Source organism: Scyliorhinus torazame, chromosome 22, assembly GCF_047496885.1.
Source record: "Scyliorhinus torazame isolate Kashiwa2021f chromosome 22, sScyTor2.1, whole genome shotgun sequence".
Classification (NCBI taxonomy): Eukaryota; Metazoa; Chordata; class Chondrichthyes; order Carcharhiniformes; family Scyliorhinidae; genus Scyliorhinus; species Scyliorhinus torazame.
Genome location: NC_092728.1, coordinates 94,551,577 through 94,575,093, shown reverse-complemented (window position 1 = coordinate 94,575,093; position 23,517 = coordinate 94,551,577). Strand labels below are relative to the sequence as shown.

Genomic DNA, 23,517 nt, shown 5'->3' with positions numbered 1-23,517 from the left:
GGACTATAGCCAGACCATAAACTGCTTTACGCAACTCGATGCGTACCCACTTGCCCGCCTGGCAGAAATGGTGAACCAAATCGCCCACTATCGAGTATTCTCCACGGTCGACCTAAAATCTGCCTATCATCAACTCCCTATCTGCCCAGAGGACCGCCCCTATACGGCCTTCGAAGCAGCCGGTCGGCTCATCCACTTCCTCAGGGTCCCTTTCGGTGTCACACATGGAGTCTCCATTTTCCAAAGGGCAATGGATCAAATGGTGGACCAGTACGGCTTACGGGCTACATACCCGTACTTGGACAACGTCACCATCTGCGGCCATGACCAGTAGGACCATGACAAAAACCTGAGGAAGTTCCTCCAGACCGCCCGGGCCCCCAATCTGACATACAATAAAGAGAAATTAGTGTTCCACACAACCCGGCTAGCCATCCTCGGCTACGTCGTGGAAAATAGGTCCCTATGGCCAGACCCCGACCGCATGTGCCCCCTTAAGGAACTTCCCCTCCCCCAAAGCCTCAAGGCACTCAAACGGTGCCTGTGGCTCTTTTCCTATTATGCCCAGTGGGTCCCCAGATATGCGGACAAAGCCCGTCCACTCATTAAGACCACGGTTTTTCCCCTGACGGCGGAGGCTCAGTCGGCCTTCAGTCGTATCAAGGCCAATATCCTCAAGGCCGCCATGCACGCGGTGGACGAAACCATTCCCTTCCAGGTAGAAAGCGACGCATCAGACGTCGCCCTGGCTGCTACCCTCAACCAGGCGGGCAGACCAATAGCATTCTTCTCCCGAACCCTCACCACCTCGGAAATTCAACACTCTGCAGTCGAGAAGGAGGCACAAGCCATAGTGGAGGCCGTGCGGCACTGCAGGCACTACCTAGCCGATAGGAGGTTCGCCCTCGTCACCGACCAATGGTCGGTTGCCTTTATGTTCGATAACGCACAACGGGGTAAAATAAAGAATGATAAAATTCTGAAGTGGAGGATCGAACTCTCCACCTACAATATTACATATCGTCAGGGGAAGCTCAACGAGTCCCCAGGTGCCCTGTCCTGCGGCACGTGCGCCAACGTGCAAAAAGACCGCCTGAGGGCCATCCACGATGACCTCTGCCAACCAGGGGTCACCCGGCTTGCCCATTTCATCAAGTCCCGCAACCTACCTTACTCCACCGAGGAGGTCAAGGCCATGACCAAGGCTTGCCAGATCTGTGAGGAGTGCAAACCACACTTCTATCGACCAGACAAGGCTCGCCTGATAAAGGCCTCTGGGCCCTTTGAGCGACTAGGCGTGGACTTCAAAGGGCCCCTCCCGTCCACCAACCGCAAGTTATTTCCTCACTGTCATCGATGAATTCTCCCGCTTCCCCTTCGCTGTCCCCTGCCCCGATATGACCTTGGCCTCCGTAATCAAGGCACTGCACAGCATCTTCACGCTGTTTGGTTTCCCAGCTTATATCCACAGCGATCGGGGTACATCGTTGATGAGCGATGAGCTGCGTCGATATCTGCTCAACAAAGGCATCGCCTCGAGCAGAATGACCAGCTATAACGTGCGGGGAAACGGGCAGGTGGAGAGGGAGAACGCGACAGTTTGGAAGGCCATTCTTCAAGCCCTACGGTCAAGAAATCTCCCAATCGCCCGCTGGCAGGAGGTCCTACCCGATGCCCTACGCTCCATTAGGTCGCCCTTCTGTACGGCCATGAACGAGACCCCTCACAACCGTTCGTTTGTCTACCCCAGGAAGTCCACCTCGGGGGTCTCACTTCCACGTTGGCTGACGACTCTGGGACCAGTTCTACTCCGGAGGCACGTGAGGAGCCATAAGACAGATCCACTGGTTGAGAGGGTCCAACTACTACACGCAAACCCTCAATACGCCTACGTCGAGCACCCCGACGGCAGGCAGGACACAGTTTCCCTGCGAGACCTGGCAACCGCTGGCTCGCCCACCGACACCCCCCCCTTCCACCGACGCTCCCCTCCCCGCACCGGCAGTCGACTGACAGCGCACCCCCCATAGGGCCCCCCTCCCCCCAGCCGGCACCAATCACCCTAGTCACCCCGGATACTCCCCCTGCTCCAACGCGGGCAAAGGTTCAGACAACCGTGCTCCCGGATATGCCACCACCGAGGACGACCGTATCCGCCGCACCACCGCCGGAGCCGAGAAGGTCGACACGAGCAATCAGACCACCCAAAAGACTGAACTTCTAATTCCACTTCACCCCTGACGGACTATGCATTTCTTTTAAACAGGGGGTGAATGTGATGAATGATATCTGTATACACATGTACCTTTAACGCGTAGGACCCTTTAAGACCGGGTTTGGAACCCTCGTGACTCCGCCTCCGGCTCAGCCCCCAGGAAGCTGTATATAAGGTTACGTTCGATAGGCAGCCTGCAGTGAGCACACTTCTCGGCAGCTGTCTGGTTCTCTGGTAATTAAAGCCTTTGTATTATCAAACTCCTTTCCCGAGTCGTAATTGAGAGTATCTCATAAGTGTTGCGGTCGGTGGAGGGGAGGGGGCCTTTGAAGTCCATGCTGAGGCGTTCAAAGGGACGGAAAGCCTTTATCAGGTGCGCTTTCTCTGGCCGGAGAAGTGCGGTTTGCACTCCGCGCAGATTTGGCAGTCCCTGGTGGCTGTCCTGACCTCCTCGATGGAGTAGGGCAGGTTGCGGGTCTTGACGAAATGGAAAAAGCGAGTGACCCCCAGGTGGCAGAGGTCCCCGTGGAGGGCTCGGAGGCGGTCCACTTGTGCGTTGGCACATGTGCCGCGGGACAGGGCATCGGGAGGCTCATTTAGCTTCCCGGGACAATACAAGATCTCGTAGTTGTCGGTGGAAAGTTCGATCCTCCACCGCAAGATCTTATTGTTTTTTTTAAATCTTGCCCCGCTGTGCATTATCGAACATGAAAGCAACTGACCGTTGGTCAATGAGGAGAGTGAATCTTCTGCCGGCCAGCGAATGCATCCAATGTCGCACAGCTTCTACTATGGCCTGGGCCTCCTTTTCGACTGAGGAGAGGCGGATTTCAGAAGCATGGAGGGTATGTGAGAAGAAGGCCATGGGTCTGCCCGCTTGGTTGAGGGTGGCCGCCAGAGTTATGTCAGACGCGTCGCTCTCGATGGCGTTCATCGTGGCCTTTGCAATGTCTGCTTTGATGCGGCTGAAGGCCTGGCAGGCCTCCGTCGACAGGGGGAAGGTTGTGGACTGGATTAGGGGTCGGGCTTTGTCTGCGTAGTTGGGGACCCACTGGACATAGTAAAAACCCTAGGCAGCGCTTCAGGGCCTTGGAGCAGTGAGGGAGGGGAACTCCATAAGGGGGCGCATGCGTTCAGGGTCGGGGCCTATAAATTCATTTCGCACTACGTAGCCGAGGATGGCTAGACGGTCGGTGCTAAACACGCATTTATCCTTGTTATATGTAAGGTTAAGGATCTTTGCGGTCTGGAGGAATTTCTGGAGGTTGGTGTCGTGGTCCTGCTGGTCGTGGCCGCAGATGGTGACATTATCGAGATACGTGAATGTTGCCCGTAAACCGTACCGGTCAACCATTCGGTCCATCTCGCGCTGGAAGACCGAGATCACGTTGGGAACCCTTAAGAAGTGATAGAGCCGCCCATCTGCCTCGAAGGCAGTGTATTTGCGGTCACTAGTGCGGATGGGGAGCTGGTGGTAGGTGGACTGAAGATCCAGCGTGGAGAAGACCTTGTAATACGCGATCCTGTTTACCAGGTCGGATATGCAGGGGAGAGGATACGCGTCCAGCTGCTGAGAGTGTTCGAGGCCGGGACTTTTCCAGGGTCACCGAGGCTAATCTCAGCAGTCGAGTGTTCTCTTCGGGTGGTGCACGGTCAGCCGAGCTGGGGTCCTGGGAGTCCATCTAAGATGGCTGCTCCCATTGGACGCACATGGCTGGGGGTGCACAAAATGGCGGCGCCCATCCATCGATCGTGGCGTCCGCGGGACAAGATGGCGGCGCCCGCTGGCCGCACGGGGACCGTGGATAGGTTTGTGGTGGGGGTCATCCTTCGCCGCCGGAGACCACGGCGACCGCACGGGCCTAGCATACCACCACGAAGCGGCCCTTTTTACCGCATCCCTTGCAGGTGGATGCGCGGGCCTGGCAGTGCTGCCAGGGGTGCTTGGCCTGCCCGCAAAAGTAGCATCGGGGCCCCCCCCTTGCCAGGCCGCCTTGCAGCACAAGCTTGTGGGTGGATGGGAGATGTCTCGGGGTCGGCTGCGGAGGTGTTCCACGCTGTCCAGGGGGCTGCCGCGCGGTCGGGAACGTAAGCGCGGGCGTTTCTGGAGGCCACATCCGTGCCTCCTTGAGGCCTAGGGTGTCTTTTTCCAGCAATCGCTGGCGGATTTGGGAGGACAGCATTCCTGCCACGAAAGCGTCCCAGATCAAGAGTTGTGTGTGGTCGCTCGCCGAAACTTGCGGGCAGCTGCAGTTTCTCCCCAACACCAGGAGTGCACGGTAGAATTCTTCCAGCGATTCCCCAGGGATTTGTCGCCTTATTGCTGGCAGATGTCGGGCGTAGACGTGGTTTACCGGGTGAATAGAATGTCCTTTTAGCAGCTCTATTGCTGCATCGAAGTCTTCCGCGTCCTCCATGAGGGTTGAAATCTCCGGGCTCACCCTCGAGTGCAGGACTTGAATTTTCTGTTCTCCCGTGGGTGTGTTTTCGGCCGATCCGAGATATCCTTTAAAACACGCCAGCCAGTGCTTGAAGATTGCCGCTGAGTTCACCACATGGGGGCTGAGTTGTAGACACTCTGGCTTGATTCGGAGCTCCATCCTTTTAAATCTAGCTTATTAAATTGATGCACGATCAATGACCACGAAAGCGAGGTTGTAGTCCAACTGAAGGCTTTAATAAGCTAGATGTTTCCCCCAGCAGCTCAGGTACAGAATGAAGGCTGCTGGGGTGGCACGGGCTCTTATACCCCGTCTTGCAGGGCGGAGCTACCATACAGCTTGACCAATAGGAAACATACAATATCTACCAATGGTGTTCCAACATTACCAGGTACCGTAATACCTCTACACAGACTACCACAGCAGGTTAGACAGCTGGTTTGTGATGCAGAACAAAGCCAGCAGCGCAGGTTCAATTCCCGAACAGGTGCCGGAATGTGACTGGGGCTTTTCACAGTAACTTCATACTTGTGACAATAAAAGGTTATTATTATTATTATGATCTAGTTGGTCATTATTTTACTGTTGATTGTATTACAGGTAGACCACAATCATTTCTAATTTGTTTGATCTTGAGATTGAGTGTTACTAGAAGGGACAACAAAATCAACAAGCCCATCTGTAATTGCTCTTGAGAAAGTGATAGTCAACCACCTGCTTGAACCACTGCAATCTATGTGGTGGAGGTAGTCAGTGCTTTATTCTGTAGTTGTTCTGGGAACAGCAGCACTTGCAAGTTCTCCTCCAAGTTACTCACTGTCCTGACTTGGAAATATATTGTCGTTCCTTCAGTGTTTCGGAGTTAAAATCCTCGTATTCTCTCCCTAACAACGCTACAGGTGTACCTATACCACAAGGACTGCAGGGGTTCAAGGAGGCAACTCACCACCACATTCTCAAGGACAATTCGTGATGAGCAATAAATGCTGACCTAGCCAGCAACGCCCACATGCCATAAATTACATTTTTTTTAAAACAACCGAGTGGTTTGTTAGTCTTTCAGGGGTGCGAGGTGGATATTTATGAAAATATTTTTGCAGAATATTGTGTTATTCTTCAAAGAAGGCTGTGCATGTATAAATTATTTATTTAATCTGGAGGGAGGTTAATAGAGACCTGTCTGGTATAATTGAGATATGAAAGGGGTAAAGATGCTAAATGTATATATTTGTAATAAGAGACAATGCTCAAGTGGATTTAGGAACTTGGTTTCTCAGTTGTTAAATTTCAAAGTGGAGTAAAGAACTTCTACAACTCACAAAAGTAAACAAGGGAAGGTTATTAAATTTTATTTGACCAATACGTAGAGGCACAAGAAAACATGAAAGATATTTATATTTTGGAAAAGTTCAGTTCAAATCGGTGCTGAGGACAATGGAATTGAAGATGAAAGGAAAAAAGGATATTTAAGAAAAGATGTTGAGCTGACTTGTGTTAGCATTGTGGGGAAGACATCCTGGGAACACCTGTGCTAAGAGGAGATGTAAAATGTGAAACAGCCATACAGAAAACAAAAGGTCTTTGGTATCAGAAAGCAGTCTTGTTTCTGAGTTTTCTTGGATTTCCACAGCAGAGTGGTAGTGAGTTAGATAAATTGTGGTATAGCTTTACTACAGTGACAGCAGTTTAGATTTTTAAAGAGTTAAAAATCAATAAGGGGTGGTGTCAAGGTGTTTACTTGTGTGTTCGGACCAAGTGGGTTCATTTGGGGACTTTTTTTTTAAACTCCCAAATTTTTAAACTGTGCAACTTAAAAAAAAATTTTTTTTTTTTTTTTTTTAAATTCTCCTCTTTCACATTTTCTCCCACATTTACACCCATCAACAATAAACAATAATCAGCAAGATATGTCAGTCCCCATAATAACAACAATCCCATCCGCCCACCAACCCTCAAACCTCAACCCGCATGTTTACATAAACAAATGACAAAAAGGAATCAGGGATTACCCGTAGTCACCCTTAATCTACACAGCTCCCCAACCCCCCCCCAACCAACGCCATCCAGCCTCTGAGAGAGTACCGTACATGATACCCCAGAGTTGTACCCCCCTCCCCCCCAAGTCTCCAGCTCCTCCCGTCCACTGCCTCTTGTAAAACTCCTCCTCCCAACCTCTGTTCCCTCCCCCCAACTTTCCACCCCGGCTAGACCACTCGGACCCTGTTCTGCCAGGCTCCGATGGCCGCAGCCCCTCCCCCCCCACCTCACTCCCATTCACTGGCCGGCTTAAACCGGCCAGCGTGGAGGCCCCCACCTGGGTCCCTTTCCCCCGCCCTAGGAAAGCCCAAAGATCCCCTTTTAGCACACAAACCCCGCATATCCACCTACACCCCAAAGAGCCCTCATTTCGAGTGAATTTCCCTTGTCCAAATATATACAACATTGGCTCCTTTAGCCTCTACACCCGCACGCAGAGTTACAAAAAAAGAAGAAAATACAGTCATGAGGTTACATCGGCACATGACCATTCCTCAATTTGTCAGTTCTGCCACAGTCCTGCCTTCGCAAACTCCTCCGCTGCTTCCGCCGTTCCAAAATAAAAGTCCCTGAGCTTATAAGTCACCCTCAGCTTCGCTGGATATACAATGCCGCACTGCACCTTGCTAATGTACAGTGCCCTCTTCACCCGGTTGAAGGCAGCCCGCCTCCTCGCCAGCTCCACCGTAAAGTCCTGGTATACACGTATACCAGCTCCAGCCCACTGCACCACCCGTTTCTGCTTGGCCCAGCTCAGGACCTTCTCCTTCACACTGTACCTACGGAAGCACAGAGTCACTGCCCTTGGCGGCTCACTCGCCTTTGGTACAGGCCTCCACAACCGATGAGCCTGATCCCGTTCATATCGGGAGGGATCCTCCCCCTCCCCCAATAGTTTTGCCAGCATTGTGGCAAAATACTCAGTCGGCTTCGGACCTTCAACTCCTTCGGGCAGCCCCACGATCCTCAAATTCTGTCGCCTGGATCTTTTTTCCAGATCTTCCATTTTTCCTCGCAGATCCTTGTTAGTGTCCATCACCTTCCGCATCTCCTTCCCCATCGAGGCAAGTTGATCACCGTGCTGCAATAACGTCTCCTCCACTTCCTTCAGCGCCTTCCCTTGCTCTCGCACCTCCGCCACTGCGCTCGCCACCACCATCACAGGGGAAACCGCCTCCTCCACCAGCGCACTCAAAACCTCCCTCATCTCCTTCCTCACCGTCTCCATGCATTTCGCAATGGAGACGAAATTTCGCAACTGCTTTTGGAATTCCGCAGCCATCACCTTAGTTATCTCTTCAGCCGTAAGCACTGCGGCCTCCCCTGGTGCCCCAGCCTCCATTTTCTTTGTTGACCCCGCGGTGACCTTTCCACTCCCCAACGGACTTTCAACCGCTTTTTTCCCGGCCGTTTTTTTGGTTTTTTGACATCTGAGCTCTGTGCGCTGTCTCCCGACCTTTACTGCCATCGCTGGCCCTAGGACCGGGCGTTACTCCCAGTCAATGCCGTTCCCGAACGGGAGCCCTCCAACGCGCGGCTGCCTCCTGCCCGCCGTCACCGGAAGTCCTCCTTAACTGTGCAACTTTAACCTTGCATGCTTAGGTTAACTTTTCTACTTAGACATAGAATTTACAGTGCAGAAGGAGGCCATTCGACCCATCGAGTCTGCACCGGTCCTTGGAAAGAGCACCCCACTTAAGCCCACACCTCCGCCTAATACCCATAACCCAGCAATCCCACCCAACCCCTTTGGACACGAAGGGCAATTTACCATGGCCAATCCACCTAACCTGCACATCTTTGGACTTGTTCAAATTTCAATTTTTTTAAATCCAAAAGTGTTGCAGGAATTCTATGCTCCTGAGATTAGTAGCTATTTTTCTCAGTTTTTAAAAGTACAAAAAAAAAGGTTACGATCAGTAAGACTATTTTTCCTCTGAGTTTTGGCTTGCTCAGCAAATAACATCTGCTGTGGTCATAACGGAGGGCAATCAAGAGTCATCTATGGGTTTGGAGTCACATGTAGACCAGATTGGACAAGGATGGCAGATTTCACCAGTTGGGTTTCATGATCATTATTAATTAAACTGGCATTTGATCCATTTTATCATCTATGAATTATAGTATGCGTATCATGCTTGTACTCTGCAATGGATCTTTTGATTGACGCACTTAAAATTCAGGTACTCATATGTGCTACCAAACCCTATTTGCATCAATATACACTGAAAAGATTACTTACATCATGCATTATCTCAGTTCCATCGTACAACTTCACCGTTAGCTGTATAGAAAGGAATATTTTGTTAGAATTGATTGAAGTTGATTTGCACACAAGCATTAGGTGCAGCCATTCCATTTATTTATTTATTTAAAAAAAGAAATATTTTTATTCTCCGCCTTTTTCACATTTTCTCCCAAATTTACACCCACCAACAATAAACCATAATCAGTAACAAATATGTCAATCCCCATATCAATAACAACGATCCCATCCTCCCATCAAACCCCAAACATTAGCCCGCATGTTCACACAAACAAATGACAAAAAGGAATTAGGGATCACCCATAGTCGCCATTAACACAGCCCCTCTCCCCACAACCCTCCCACCCACACGCCCCAACTAATGTTCAATGTTATCCAGTTCTTGAAAGTGCATAATGAATAATGCCCATGAATTGTAGAACCCCTCCATCCTTCCCCTCAGTTCAAACTTAACCTTCTCAAGAATCAAGAATTCCAACAGGTCCCCCCGCCACGCCAGGGCACAGGGTGGAGAGGTTGCTCTCCAACCTATCAGGATCCGCCTTCGGGCGATCAACGAGGCGAAGACTACAACATCTGCCTCCGCACCAGTTTCCATCCCTGGCTGGTCTGACACCCCAAATATGGCCTCCCGGGGGCCCGGGTCCAGTTTCGCGTGCACCGCTTTAGAAATTACCCTAAAAACCTCCTTCCAGTAATCCTCTAGCTTTGGGCAGGACCAAAACATATGAACGTGATTAGCGGGGCCCCCCAGGCAACATTCACACACATCTTCTACTCCTTCAAAGAATAGGCTCATCCTCGTGGTGTGCTCTGTGTACCACCTTCAGCTGTATCAGCCCCAACCTCGCGCACGAGGTGGAGGCATTCACTCTCCAGAGCACCTCACACCAGAACCCCTCCTCCATATCCTCTCCCAACTCTTCCTCCCACTTTGCTTTGATCCCTCCGTAAACCGCTGACCCTACCCCCTTCTCCAGTCCCCCTGTCGTCAGCACCTCCTCCAGCAATGTGGAGGCCAGCTCCACCGGGAAGCTCTGTATCTCCTTTCTGGCAAAATCTCGAACCTGCATGTATCTAAACAATTCCCCCTGCTCCAGCCCCTACTTCGCTTACAGCTCCTTCAATCCTGCAAACCGACCCCTAAGAAACAAATCTTTCAGTGTCTAAATCCCCTTCTCCTTCCATTTCCGAAAATTTCATCCCACCTCCCGGACTCAAATCTGTGGTTCCCCCTGTGGTAAACACCACTGACCATACACTACGTGTATTACGGTACTGCCATTGTACTTCAGTCATTACAATAAATCCCAGCCTGCTGGCTCCACTCAGCAGGCTCTGTATAAAAGTGTACGCTCTCCTGCGCTGCCCCCATTCTTGGTTCCAGCTGCAGGAGGCTTAACAACTAGCACAATAAAGCCTCAATAGTTCACCATTCGTCTCGTAGTCATTGATGGTACATCACCCCCGAATTGGCATTTCCCTTGAGCCTGCCCCCAACCCGAAGTGTTGGCGAAACTGCATTTCCCTTGAGCCTGCCCCCAACCCGAAGTGTTGGCGAAACTGCCTCCAAATTCTCAATGAAGCTATTATTACCGGACTCCCTGAGTATTTCCCCGGGGCTATCAGGAGCGGCTCTGTTGCTAGTGCTTTCAATCCCGACCCCCTGCACAAACTCCCCTCCATTCTGACCCACTGGGAATCAACCCCGCTGACCCAGATCCGCACCTTCTCCACATTCGACGGCCAGTAGTAATACATCAGGTTCGGAAGACCCAAACCCCCTGCCTGCTTTCCCCTCTGTAGCAACACCTTTCTAACTCTGGCCACGTTCCCTCCCCATATGAACAAAGTAATCCTTCCCTCAATCTCTCTGAAAAAAGTCTTTGGCAGGAAAATCAGCAGGCATTGGAAAATAAACAGAAGTCGCGGCAACACGTTCATTTTAACCGCCTGCACCCGACCCGCCAGTGACAGAGGGAGACCATCCCACTATGCCAGATCAGCTTTCACTCTCCCCATCAAACTAGAAATGTTGTACCTGCGGAGCCCGCACCCCCCCCCCCCCCAAACACCCGGGCAACCTGCATCCCCAGGTACCTAAAGTGAGGCCCTGCCTTACGGAATGGCAGCACCCCCCACCCCTGCCCATGCCCCCAGCCGAGACACCACAAAATACTCACTCGAGATTTAGTTTGTACCCCATTAAAGACCCAAACACTCAAAGCAGCACCAATATTCCCCCCCATCAACACACTCGGTTCCGACACGTATAACAGCAAGTCATTGGCATACAAGGACACCCTATGCTCTATCCCCGCACTATTCCTTTCCATACCCCCGAACCTTTTAATGCGATGGCCAACGGCTCAATCGCGAGTGCAAACAGCAGGGGGGGACATAGGACATCCCTGCCTAGTCTCACGGTGGAGAGAAAAGTATCTCGAGCTGATGTTGTTTGTGCGGACACGCACCCTCAGCTCCTTATATAGTAGCTTTAACCAGTTCACAAATCTTGGTCCAATCCCAAACCACTCCAGAACTGCCATCAAGTACCCCCATTCTACCTGGTCAAACGCCTTCTCAGCGTCCAATGCCGCAACCACCTCCCGTTTCCTTCCCCTCTGCCGGTGCCAGAACGACGTTCAATACCCTTCTAACGTTTGAAAAGAGCTGCCTCCCTCTCATGAACCCAGTCTGATCTTCACCTATCACCGTCGGGAGACACTCCTCCAGCCTACCCGCCAGTACCTTTGCCAATACTTTTGCATCCACATTCAGAAATGATATGGGCCTATAGGACCCACATTCTATTGGATCCTTATCTTTTTTTACCAACATAGTTTGTGGCAACACCCCCTTCCCTATCGTCTCTTCAAACATCCCCCCTTGAATTTTATTTATAATATTCCACCGGAAACCCATCCGGCCCTGCCACCTTCCCCGACTGCATCCTCCCAATCGCATCCTTTATTACCTGCTCCACTATCACTCCTTCTAATGTAGCCCTGTGACCCTCCCCTAACCTCTGATACTCCAACCCATCTAGAAATTCCTGCATCTCACGGGTCTCCCCCAGGTGGCTCTGACCTGTACAACCTCATTAAAATTCCTCAAAAACCTTGTTAATCAGATCCAGAGCCACCACCAACTTCCCTGCCCTATCCCCTTCCTGAACAATTTCCCTTACCGCTGCCTCCCTCCGCGGCTGGCCTGCTAACCTTATCTCCAAGTTCGTAAACTGCACCCCTTGCTCATCTCAGTTGGCACACCACCTTCCTGAGAGATAGTCGGTCAAAGCTCACCTGTAGTTCCTTCCTCTTTTCCAGCTTCGCTGGGTCATACATTCCATTTATGTACTTTAATCTATCTAGCAGTTCTCTTTTCCCCCACTATTAATTTTCTTCTGAAGGCACCACCATTCTATAGTATTGTTCAATAGTTATAACAACCCTCCATTAAGGTGTTCATTTGATTATTTAAACAGATTGACAGCAGGCTTCTTGATCATGGAGCTGGGGGCAAAACAGTTCAAAGCCATACCAGTTCCCGTCTTCGACAAAGGTTGCTTCATCAGCATTTTGCAGCAAGGTTTCTGGATTGTGAGCAGGAATGAAAAACCTGGCAGATTTTCCTTTCCCCACAGCCCAGAGATGTTAATACGAATTGTGATTTTCCATCGATGTGCAGAGATATGTTAACTCAATCCTAATATCTTATTTTTTGTGAAATATTTTTATTCAAATTTTTACATATTTTCAACAAACCCCCCCTTACAGCAAAAAGAAAAACAAAGAACACATAAATTAACATCTTACAACTACATCACAAATTCCCCCAATATACAAACCCCCCATAAAGCAATAATAAACACAGTAGAAAACACAAAGTATACCACCCCCCTCCTCCCGGGTTGCTGCTGACCACCTCCTAACGCCCGGCTAAAAAGTCTAGGAACGGTTGCCACCGCCTGAAGAACCCTTGCACAGACCTTCTCAAGGCAAATCTTACCCTCTCCAATTTAATGGACCCTGCCATGTCGCTGATCCAGGCTTCCTCGGTCGGGGGCCTCGCATCCTTCCACTGTAGCAGAATCCTCCGCCGGGCTACCAGGGACGCAAAGGCCAGAATACCGGCCTCTTTCGCCTCCTGCACTCCCGGCTCGTCCGATACGCCAAACAGTGTGATGCACGATCAATTACACTCAAGACTAAGTGATTTCATAACTGAAGGCTTTAATCGACTAGAACTTGTTCCCCAGCAGCTTCGGTACAGAAAGTGAAGGCTGCTGGGACGGCACCGTTTCTTATACTCCGCCTGTCAGGGCGGAGCTACGTATCAACAGCCGATGGTAAACGCCTAGATTTAACCAATGGTCATCAGCCTCTTAGGTACCGCAATACCTGATAATACCACATAGTGCTAACCCCCAGCTCGGCTTAACCTGGGTGTTCACCACCTTTAGACACTGTCCTCGCAATACCCCTCCAGAACTCATCCAGCGCCGGGCACGCCCAGAACATATGGGTATGATTTGCTGGGCTCCCCGAGCACCTCCCACACCTGTCTTCCACCCCAAAGAGCCTGCTCAGCCTCACCCCTGTCATATGCGCTCGGTGAAGAACCTTAAATTGTATCAGGCTAAGCCTGGCGCAAGAGGAGGAAGAATTAACCCTACCCAGGGCATCCGTCCACGTACCCTCGTCTATCTCCTCCCATTTACCCTTTAACTCCTCCACCGAGGCCTCCTCCTCCTCCTGCATCTCCTGGTAGATCGCCGTGACCCTGCCCTCTCCAACCCACACCCCCGAGAGCACCCTATCCTGGATCCCGAGTGCTGGAAGCAGCGGGAACTCCCTCACCTGCCGTCTTACAAACGCCCTTACCTGCATTTACCTGAAGGCATTTCCCGGGGGGGGGGGGGGAGCCCAAATTTTTCCTCCAGCACCCCAAGGCTCGCAAAAGTCCCATCTTAAAAACAAGTCCCCCATCCTTCTAATTCCTGCCCTGTGCCAGCTCAGGGACCCTCCATCAATTCTCCTCAATCCTAATATCAATGTTCTGTCTCCATTAGCTTTTTCTTAGTTCGGCATGATACCAAAATATCTTCATAGATAGATTACAATATGGAACGGTCTTGAACTTCATTCTTTTGGATTGTTTTTGCGGTTTGTTTTTGCACCCTATTATAAGGCATCGCATGCCATAGATACTATCTATCTATTAAAGGATGATTTATTCCAATAAGATCAATATACTAGTATTAACTTTTCTTGGACATTTTTGTTAAAAATCAGGAAGGATAACTCCTACCTTGTTCACGTAGTTATCTCCGATTTCTTTAGTGTTACATTCTGTGTAAGGAACGTATTTTAGGTGAAAGTGTGTTTCATTGCTGCTTCCTTTGCAATTGTTATCCAGTAACGTGATTTGCTGAATGGAATTCTGTGAAAAGAAAAAGAGCAGAAAATTGGGAAAAATAAACTGAGTCAGATTTTAATAGATAATCCAGGATCAATAAAATAAACAGAAACTATATGGTAGGAGTCAGAAACATTAAGATGAATTTTATGAATGCATATTCTTTGCCTCCACAGTAGAAATATCCATCAGCAATTCACCGACTTTAAAATGGGCTGTCCTGCAGTGATTATACACTGGAGCCACCTTACCAAAGTGAGAGCCCCTCAGGAACAGGAGCTTCGAGAGCTGATGTCCGATCTCATTCTCTGCCAACTAAGTCATCCCAGCAGTGGTAGAGCACAGTGTTTGCCAATGCTTGGAATTCAAGGAATTCTAGAGGAGAATATGCATAGTGAACTTGGGTGATTGGAGGGGGATCAGGAGCCAGTGGGAGGAGAGCGCAGAGTGGGCACAGGGAATTCTCCCCAAGGAGGATTCTCCCTGGCATGCCCCCTAAATCCTTGCTGCTGTTTGTAGGAGATGGCAAATCTGACAGGCTGGCTCACTTATTTTGCCTTACCCAGCTGCAATTATTGCAGCGGAAGAAATATGGGGTCATTAATTGGCTAATTAGGGGCCTCAAGAGGCTTATGGGTAGGCAGGCTGCCTAACACCTTTCCGACCCACCATAACATGGGGGACAATTCAGGGTGGGCAAGAGTCGTCAGCAGGGCACCCATTTTATTTTATGTACCCCCCTCCCTGCCTTCAAATATGTTGGAGTTATACAATTTCATCCACTGGTTTTCCTCAATAGCCGATTACCCATCACTATGCTGAACTGTGTCCACTATATTTCTTGCATTTCTGCTTTCATCCCTTCACCGCCCCCCACTCCACCACAATAGCATCCCCCTTGATCTCATGTTCCGCCCCACCAGCTGCAAGAATAAACAAATCATCTCCACCATTTCTAGCATGTTGGCACCACCAGACCGCCCAAACCCCCCCCCCCCCAAACCTTTCAGTATTCCAAAAGGACAGCCCTCTCCACGATACCTGGCACAATCCTCAATGACTTCTCATGGTAAAGTGCAGGAGACGATGCACCTTCTGTTTCGGAGTAGTGAATCTGTAGAATTCTTTACCCCGAGGGCTTTGGCGGCTGGGTCAAAGGCTGAGATGGGTATATTTTAATCAGTAAAGGAATCAAGGGTTATGACAATAAGATGGGAAAGTGGAGTTGAGGATCATCATTTCAGATCAGTCATGATCTCATTGAATGGCAGAGAAGACGTGGTGAGCTGAATGGCCTACTTCTGCTCCTATGTCCTATGGTCTTTTACTATCTTTGTTCCCACGGTTCAGCACTGTATTTTAGTTTTATTTAATATTAAGAGTTGTGTAACCAAGGAAAGGCCATATCTAAGGTAACAAAAGCAACTTGGGTGAAATTAAATATGCACTTTACTCTCAAATTTTGCTATAGTTTCAGGATCTTAATATTTCTAACTTGATTGAAAGTGAGGTCAGATCTCATTGAATTGAGCCTTCAAATCTACCTTGTGGTATCTGTGCGCTGAAACCCATGCCCAATGGATGGAATGTCTTCCATTCAGGAGGCATGTTACTAATAGCTTTGCAATCCTGTGCTGTGAAGAGTATGTATTGAAGAATATTCCAATTTTGACATTTATAGCAGCTCATTTCAAAGCCTTTACTTTTTTAAAGAAAATAAACTAATTTACCTTGATCAGGATGCCCAAAATCATATCACTGTCCATTGCTTTATTCTCTCAAGGGCAATATGTTTTCATGATTAAGTGACCAGAAATGCAAACATTTTCCAGTTGAAATATGATCTGTATCTTATACAATCAACTGATGCCATTTTCAGAGAGGTCTGCTGAGCTTTCTACACACCTGCTTCAAGCCCAAGGCTGCTTAATTATGCAATTTAGGGTCCTATACTTTCATAAGACTTAATTTGCATTATTCAGATACAAATGGCAGTATGTAGGAATAAGCATGCTCCACACATTTGCACCAGGCAAAGTGCAGCCAAACCAGTGGCCCTAAAGGGACTGTACTGTGGTGGCTTTGAAAGCAAAGTCCCATGATTTTTTGCCCATGATCAGTGTTGGAGTCAACTAATTATCTGCCCTCAATCTATCCTCCCACAAACAGGAAGCTACACTCAGGTACAAGCTTAGCGCCTACACGGGCGGCACGTGGCACAGTGTTTAGCATTGCTGCCTTGCGGCGCCAAGGTCCCAGGTTCGATCCCAGCCCTGGGTCATTGTCCATGTGAGTTTGCACATTCTCCCAGTGTCTGTGTGGGGTTTTCCCACCCCCCCCACCAAAACCCAAAGATGTTCAGGGTAGGTGGATTGGCCACGCTAAATTGTCCCTTAATTGGAAAAAAAAAAATAATAATTGGGTACTCTATTTATTAAAGAAAAAAAAAAGCTTGGCACCTACAGCTTGCTGGCAAAATTTGAATACGTCTCAAAGCCCCATTCACACGGTACACATTTTGGGCTTAAACCTCATAATCCTCCTTGTTGCAAGGTAGTATATTTGATAGTTACCTTCCTAAATTTGCTAACAATGATTTCCATCTCTGATTCTCCACAGTGAACAGAGTTAACATATTTGTCTGGAGACTCCAATGCGGACATGTGGACATCATTTGCTGTGTAAAAAAGGTAAGTTCAGAGTCAACCGTTTTGTTCCTAAAGAAAATAAATCCCATATTCTCCAACCCCTTACCACAACTGCTAAACATCATGCTATCCACTTCCATCTGAAATGAATTGGTTGGATAATATACTGGTAAAAATACATAGCGAGCATAAAATTTATTCTTGTGGAATGCCAACATTCGTTCTTTGATAACTGAAGGGTGGTAAGTCAAACTAATGTGAAGCATCTCAAACCAGACTAGTTCCAGACTAAGATCTCACAACATAAAACGGTCATTCATTGTTGGGATAAGTATTACTTTACATGTGACCCATATTAAACTCAAAATTGTCACTCTTTCCTCTGCGCTGAATTTACATTTTTTTATTGCTTTCAATCACAAATTTGAGATATTTTTAAAACAATATTTTCATTGAAGATTTTACAATTTTTGGATGCATGTTAAATGTAAAATTAATTTCTCATTTTTAGGTAAAGGAAAAATAGCAAGTTGAAAGGTTAAGACAACTAGATTCCTACTATGCAAAGGTGTCAAATGATGCATTAAAATAAATGCTATTTCAAATGGAGATCATCGCCCAAGAGATTTGAAGCCAACAACGGTTCTAAATAAAATATTTTAAAAATTAATTTTAAAGTTTTGACTTTATTTTTTTTAGATATACATAACATACATAAACATTAGGTTTGCACTGGAATGAATGTTTTATGCTAACACTTATAATGGCATGGTCATGTCACTGTTTTAACTGAAAAATTCTATTTTGTCACTATGCAAAATTACATAGAATTTACAGCATTCAGACCATTCAGCCCAGTTTCTCTGTGCCAGTATTTACGTTTCACAAGTCACCTCTCACCAATCTCTATCTAATTCTATCAGTATATACTTTTTCCTTTCTCCATCATGTAAATAGGTACATGCATGTTATTCATATCACTACTTCATACTAAAGAAATGGAAATTGCTTAATGTCACAAGTAGGCTTCAAATGAAGTTACTGTGAAAAACCCCTAGTCGCCACATTCCAGTGCCTGTTCGGGGAGGCTGGTACGGGAATTGAACCGTGCTGCTGGCCTGCCTTGGTCTGCTTTCAAAGCCAGCGATTTAGCCCTGTGCTAAACATGCTAAACAGGGAAGTTTCTCCCAAATTCCTTATTGTTTTTGATTAGTGACCATATATAAACTCTAGCTTTGGATTATTTCACAGTGGAAACATCTTCTCTACATCTTTATCACACTCTTGCAACATTTTAAAGTAAAGTAATCTATTGGATCAACCTTGGTTCTCTCGCTTTTCCAGAAAAAGGGCCCCACTTGGACTTGAAACGTTAACTCTGTTTCTCTTCACAGATGTTGCCAAACCTACTCTCCAGCATTTTCTGTTTATATTTCAGATCTCCAGTATTCTACCTGGTCATTATGGAGATTTGTTGTTTCAAAATTGGCTGTCGTGTTTCATAAATTACAAAAGTGACTACACTTCATAAAGTACTTAAGTGGCTGAAAAGCACTTTGAGCCATCTGGTTGTCCTGAAACAAAATATAAATGCAAGTCTTTCTTTTTTTCAACCCTCCGAGGTATTCATGCTCCTCGAATTCTGGCTTTTGAGAATTACAGATTTTAATTGCTCCACCAATAGTCACCACACCCTTCAATTGCCTATCCGAGAGCTCTGAATACCCTCCCGAAAGCCCTCTGTCTCTCTCCCTTGCTTTCTTCCTTATGACATTCTTCTTTGACCATGCGGCTCAGTGACATATTTTGTTTTATAATGTTCATATGAAGCTCCTTGGGACATTTTAAGGCACTATATAAATTTAGGTTGTTGTTATATGCTGGCAGAAATCACACCACATATTCTGTGGCAACTTCGGTGTCAGTTGTACATTAACCACTGAAGCAAACCAAAGAGCAGACATTGCCATTCTGTGAGCCATGATGTCACAAGAAATCAGATACAGCCAGTGGCAACCTGAAGCAATGATTCAATTGCTTGGGCCACTCGAGGAGTCTTACGGTACTTGGCTGAGCAGGTCTCAAGAACGGTCATGGAACACTGTATGCTGCACAACATTACCATTGTGAGGGAATATTCCTTGCCACCACCTATCAAGCAAGACTGTGGTGAAGGAGGGGGAAGAGGAAGGGAGGCTGCAATGCACACAGCCCCTTTACACCCCCATTGTCTATGAACCACTAATTCAAGAATTATGCCAGTAACAGTAACCCTAATTCTCCATTGACCAACAGTCTACACTCACTACCCTCTTCTGTCACTGACCATCACATTGTCGCCTTACCCAAAATGCAAAGACTAAAGTCGACACAAAGCTTGGGAATTTCTGTCTCACCCTCAGTGGAAAATGTAGCGGGCAGGATGGGAAACGTCGAGAGGCAAAACCTAATTAACTTTCCGTGGATATGGGGCAGCACGGTGGTGCAATGGTTAGCACTGCTGCCTCACGACGCCGAGATCTCGGGTTCGATCCCAGTCCTGGGTCATTGTCAGTGTGGAATTTGCACATTCTCCCCATGTCTGCGTGTGTCTCACCCCCACAACTACATGTGCAGTGTAGGTGGATTGGCTTTGCTAAACTGCCCCTTAATTGGCAAAAAATAATTGGATACTCTAAATTTATTTTTAAAAACTTTCAGCGGGAATTTCTGCCAAAATATATATTTCAATCCAAATTTGAATTAAGCCATGCCCCAAAACAATACCTTTGCTTACTGACCACTCATCACTAGAAACACTTTTGCTTTATTTGCTCTATCAATACTATGCATGATCCCGAATACCTCTGTTAAATCTCCCCTTAAACTTCTCCATTCCTAGATGAACAATGCAAGCTTCTCTGGTCTCTTCTCATAATACAAGTCTCACCTCCCCAGAGGTGCTATGCAGCAAATCGCCTTTGCATTCAATTCAAGGCTTCAATGCCCTTCCTAAATTTACCGCACTTCATTTTTGGAATTTTCCCATGCCATGAATGCACCATTCCTGGCTCACCTAATTTACTTGACATAATCAAATATATATCTTTGCAGGCAAAAAGCAACTTCAAAGGTTCTCTGCACCTACTGTTCCTCTTACCATGAAGATCACATTTAAGTTTGATCTCAGCAACCAATGGAATCTCTGTTAAAGATGTAGCAGCAAATCCATTTTTAATGGCCCATTCCACCAGTTCTTTTGAGGCTTTTGGGAGATCAGATATAACTGATGAATTCAATCCTGGCCAAGTCGCATTGATTTCGTGAGACAGCTGAGAAATTATACAAAATGGTTACTCAAATCAAAATTATCATTTACATTTAAGTGTCATTGCTAAATTTTCATTTTGTCAAGCAGTAAGTTGGTTTACTCTTGCAAAAACAAAGCTTAATTCTATAACTTAACAAAATTACTTATATTTTCAAATTAATCTGAGCTTCTCATTCCCAATGTTCTGTGCTAATGAGTATAGGAACAGTAGGTTAAAGCAAGTTAATGTGCGGCTAGAAAAATGGTGGAGGAACAGCTTTGGATCCCTGGGGTAATGAGGCCATTTCTGGGGCAGGACGGACCTTTACAAGGTGGAATAGATTGCACCCCAAGAGGACTGGGACCAATATATTCTCCAGGGAGGTTAAATGGTGCTGTGGGGAGAGTTTAAACTATCATCCTATTTTGCTGCTGAATGCTGACCCGAAGCTGTTGGTGAACGTTCTGGCAAATTGCCTGGAGCCCTGCCTCCCAGGAGCGATCTCGGAGGAACAGATTGGTTTTGTCAAGATCTGGCATCTATCGGCCAACATACGCCAACTACTTATTATCTTGCCCCCTCAAGTCCCGTAGCCAGAAGTGATTATTTAAATAGACAGTGATGAATGGGGGTATCTGTTCGAAATCCTTGGAAGGTTTTGGCCTAAGTTTATCTCTTGGATTCATCTTCTTGCTCCCACCACAAGTGTTCATATGAATGGCCTGAGCTCAGGATATTTCCAGTTGAATAGGAGTATGAAGCAGGGTTGCCTATTGTCCCCGCTGGTTTGCCTTGGCAATTGAGCTTCTGGTTAGCACTGAGGTCATCAACAGGGTGGAGGGGGATAAAGAGGGGAGGGAGGGAGTGTAGGGTGTCCCTGTATGCAGATGATCTGCTGTTATATATAACGGATCTGCTCTCCAATGTGGAGGAGATAATGAATCTATTTAGGAGTTTTGGCTCTTTCTCGGGGCATAAATTGGGGTATGTACAAAAGCAATACTTTCCGGTGAGTTCCTTGGGGAGGGGAGCCAATTTAGGGATATTGACTTTTCACTTGTCCAGGTCCAGCTTTTGTTATGATTTGGAGACACTTTAGGCAACATTGTAAATTGGGTGCCATGTCAACATTAGCCTCAATCTGCAGAAATTATCTGTGGACTGGTGGGTTTGGACTCGTCGTTCAGGTCATGGGGGTGGGAGGCATTGGAGTGGTTTGGGGACAAGTTTATAGAGGGGAAGTTTGCGGGTTTTGAAGAGTTGTTGGTTAAATTCCAACTCCCAAAGACTAATTTATTTAGGTTTTTTCAGGTGCATTACTTTTTTTGCACAGGTGGATTCCTTCCTTTCCCTTGGCACCCTCACCCTCTCCTTTGGATAGGGCTCAGTTGAGGGAGGGGAAGATATTGAATATTTATGGTCGGATATTGTGGGTGGAGCAAGCTCTGTTGGATGGCGCAAAAGGGAAATGGGAGAGGGAGCTGGGTCCAGTTTTTGGTGGGTGGGGGTGGAGTGAGGCTCTGCACAGGATCAACTCCACCTCCTCATGTGCTAGTCTCAGCTTGATTCAGTTCAAGGTGGTGCAAAGGACACATCTAACCAGGGCGAGGATGAGTGTTTTTTTTCCAGGAGTGGAGGATCAGTGTGAAGGTTGATCTCAGGGGCTAGCGAATCATACACATGTTCTGGTCATGTCTGAAACTTGTATGCTTTTGGGTCTCCTTCTTCTACAATATGTCATGGATTCTTGGGATTGAGCTTGCCCGCTGGTGCCCATTTTTGGGGTCTTGGACTTGCTGGAGCTGCAGATGGGGGTGAAGGTGGATGAGCCCATGAGCCCAGAGGGGAGTTCTGGGTAGAGGATTCCGGTTCCGCCCCATGCTTTGTCCTGGTTGACATTTTGTACTTAAAGGTCAAGTACATCATCAGGTGAGTCGGTGAAGGAGCTATGTTCCGAGAGCTAGTAATTCCAAACAAACCTGTTGGACTTTAACCTGGTATGCAAGACTTTTTACTGTGCCCACCCCAGTCCAAGGCCGGCATCTCCGCATCATATACCATTCTCGGCACAATATATTAAAGAATACGAAATATAACTGCATCATATTACATGAGGGACTACAATGCAGCATTTATTTGAAAATGCCCTCCTTATGAATAAATGTTCCAAATGATTAATAATAATAATAATCTTTATTGTCACAAGTAGTCTTACATTAATACTGCAATGAAGTTACTATGAAAATCCCCTAGCAATTTTGAGGATATATGATTCTGATATTGTTTTGTTACCTTAAGATGTAATAATGAAGGAACTTCTCCACCGATGTTCAAGTTAATAGGCTGATTGCTCTGTATAACCAGGAAGACACTATGACAATTATTCCCATGTGTAAATTCAACATCCATGTTAACGCTCTTCTTTTCTGAGCTCCTAACTTTGTGATCCCCAAAAAGATTGCTGTCAAGAGTAAAATATTGCAGAAACATATGTCACAATATTTTAATGTTTGACCACACAATAGAAAATTAACTACAAAAACTAACAAAATTAGGCCAGATAGGCAAGTATAATAGTTTGGTAACTTAAAAACGAAGCCTTTCATGGAAATCTAGATTTAAAAGCCAAAGAGGAGAGACAGAATAAAAATGAGGGAAAAAAAAATCCAATAATCTAAACATGTGGTCATAGTGCTTTGATTTGTCATAGAATTTACAATGCAGAAGGAGGCCATTCGGCCTATCGAGTCTACACTGACCCTTGGAAAGAGCACCCTACTTAAACCCACACCTCCACCCTATCCCCGTAACCCAGCAACCCCAACTAACCTTTTTTGGACACCAAGGGCAAATTAACATGGCCAATCCACCTAACCTGCACATCTTTGGTCTGTGGGAGGAAACCGGAGAACCCGGAGGAAACCCACACAGACACGGGGAGAATGTGCAGACTCCGCACAGACAGTGACCCAAACCGAAATCGAACCTGGGACACTGGAGCTGTGAAGCAACTGTGCTAACCACTGTGCTATGGTGCTGTCCTAAATTTGATTTATGAATATTAGTCATACGGAGGGAAGAAAAGTTTTTGTTGCAAATGGTCATGCAAATAACATGCTCTACTTTAATACATTCTAGAATGTAACTGTGGACCTTTCAAGATCACATCAAAGCAGCCTTGCAAAAGACAAGGGTAAAT

General features: G+C 47.1%; 1 protein-coding gene across 4 annotated transcripts in view; it reads right to left on the bottom strand.

The window, feature by feature from the left end:
• LOC140399235 (transforming growth factor beta receptor type 3-like) overlaps nt 1-23,517 on the bottom strand; it is a 172,473-nt gene that overhangs the window by 46,358 nt on the left and 102,598 nt on the right. For all 4 annotated transcript variants that reach the window (XM_072488640.1, XM_072488638.1, XM_072488642.1 and 1 more), the window contains 5 exons: nt 22,611-22,779; nt 20,168-20,339; nt 16,954-17,057; nt 14,273-14,404; nt 8,936-8,977 (listed from right to left, as the gene is read on the bottom strand). In XM_072488640.1, coding sequence (XP_072344741.1) covers nt 8,936-8,977; nt 14,273-14,404; nt 16,954-17,057; nt 20,168-20,339; nt 22,611-22,779 — 619 coding nt within the window. The remainder of the gene's footprint in view (nt 1-8,935; nt 8,978-14,272; nt 14,405-16,953; nt 17,058-20,167; nt 20,340-22,610; nt 22,780-23,517) is intronic.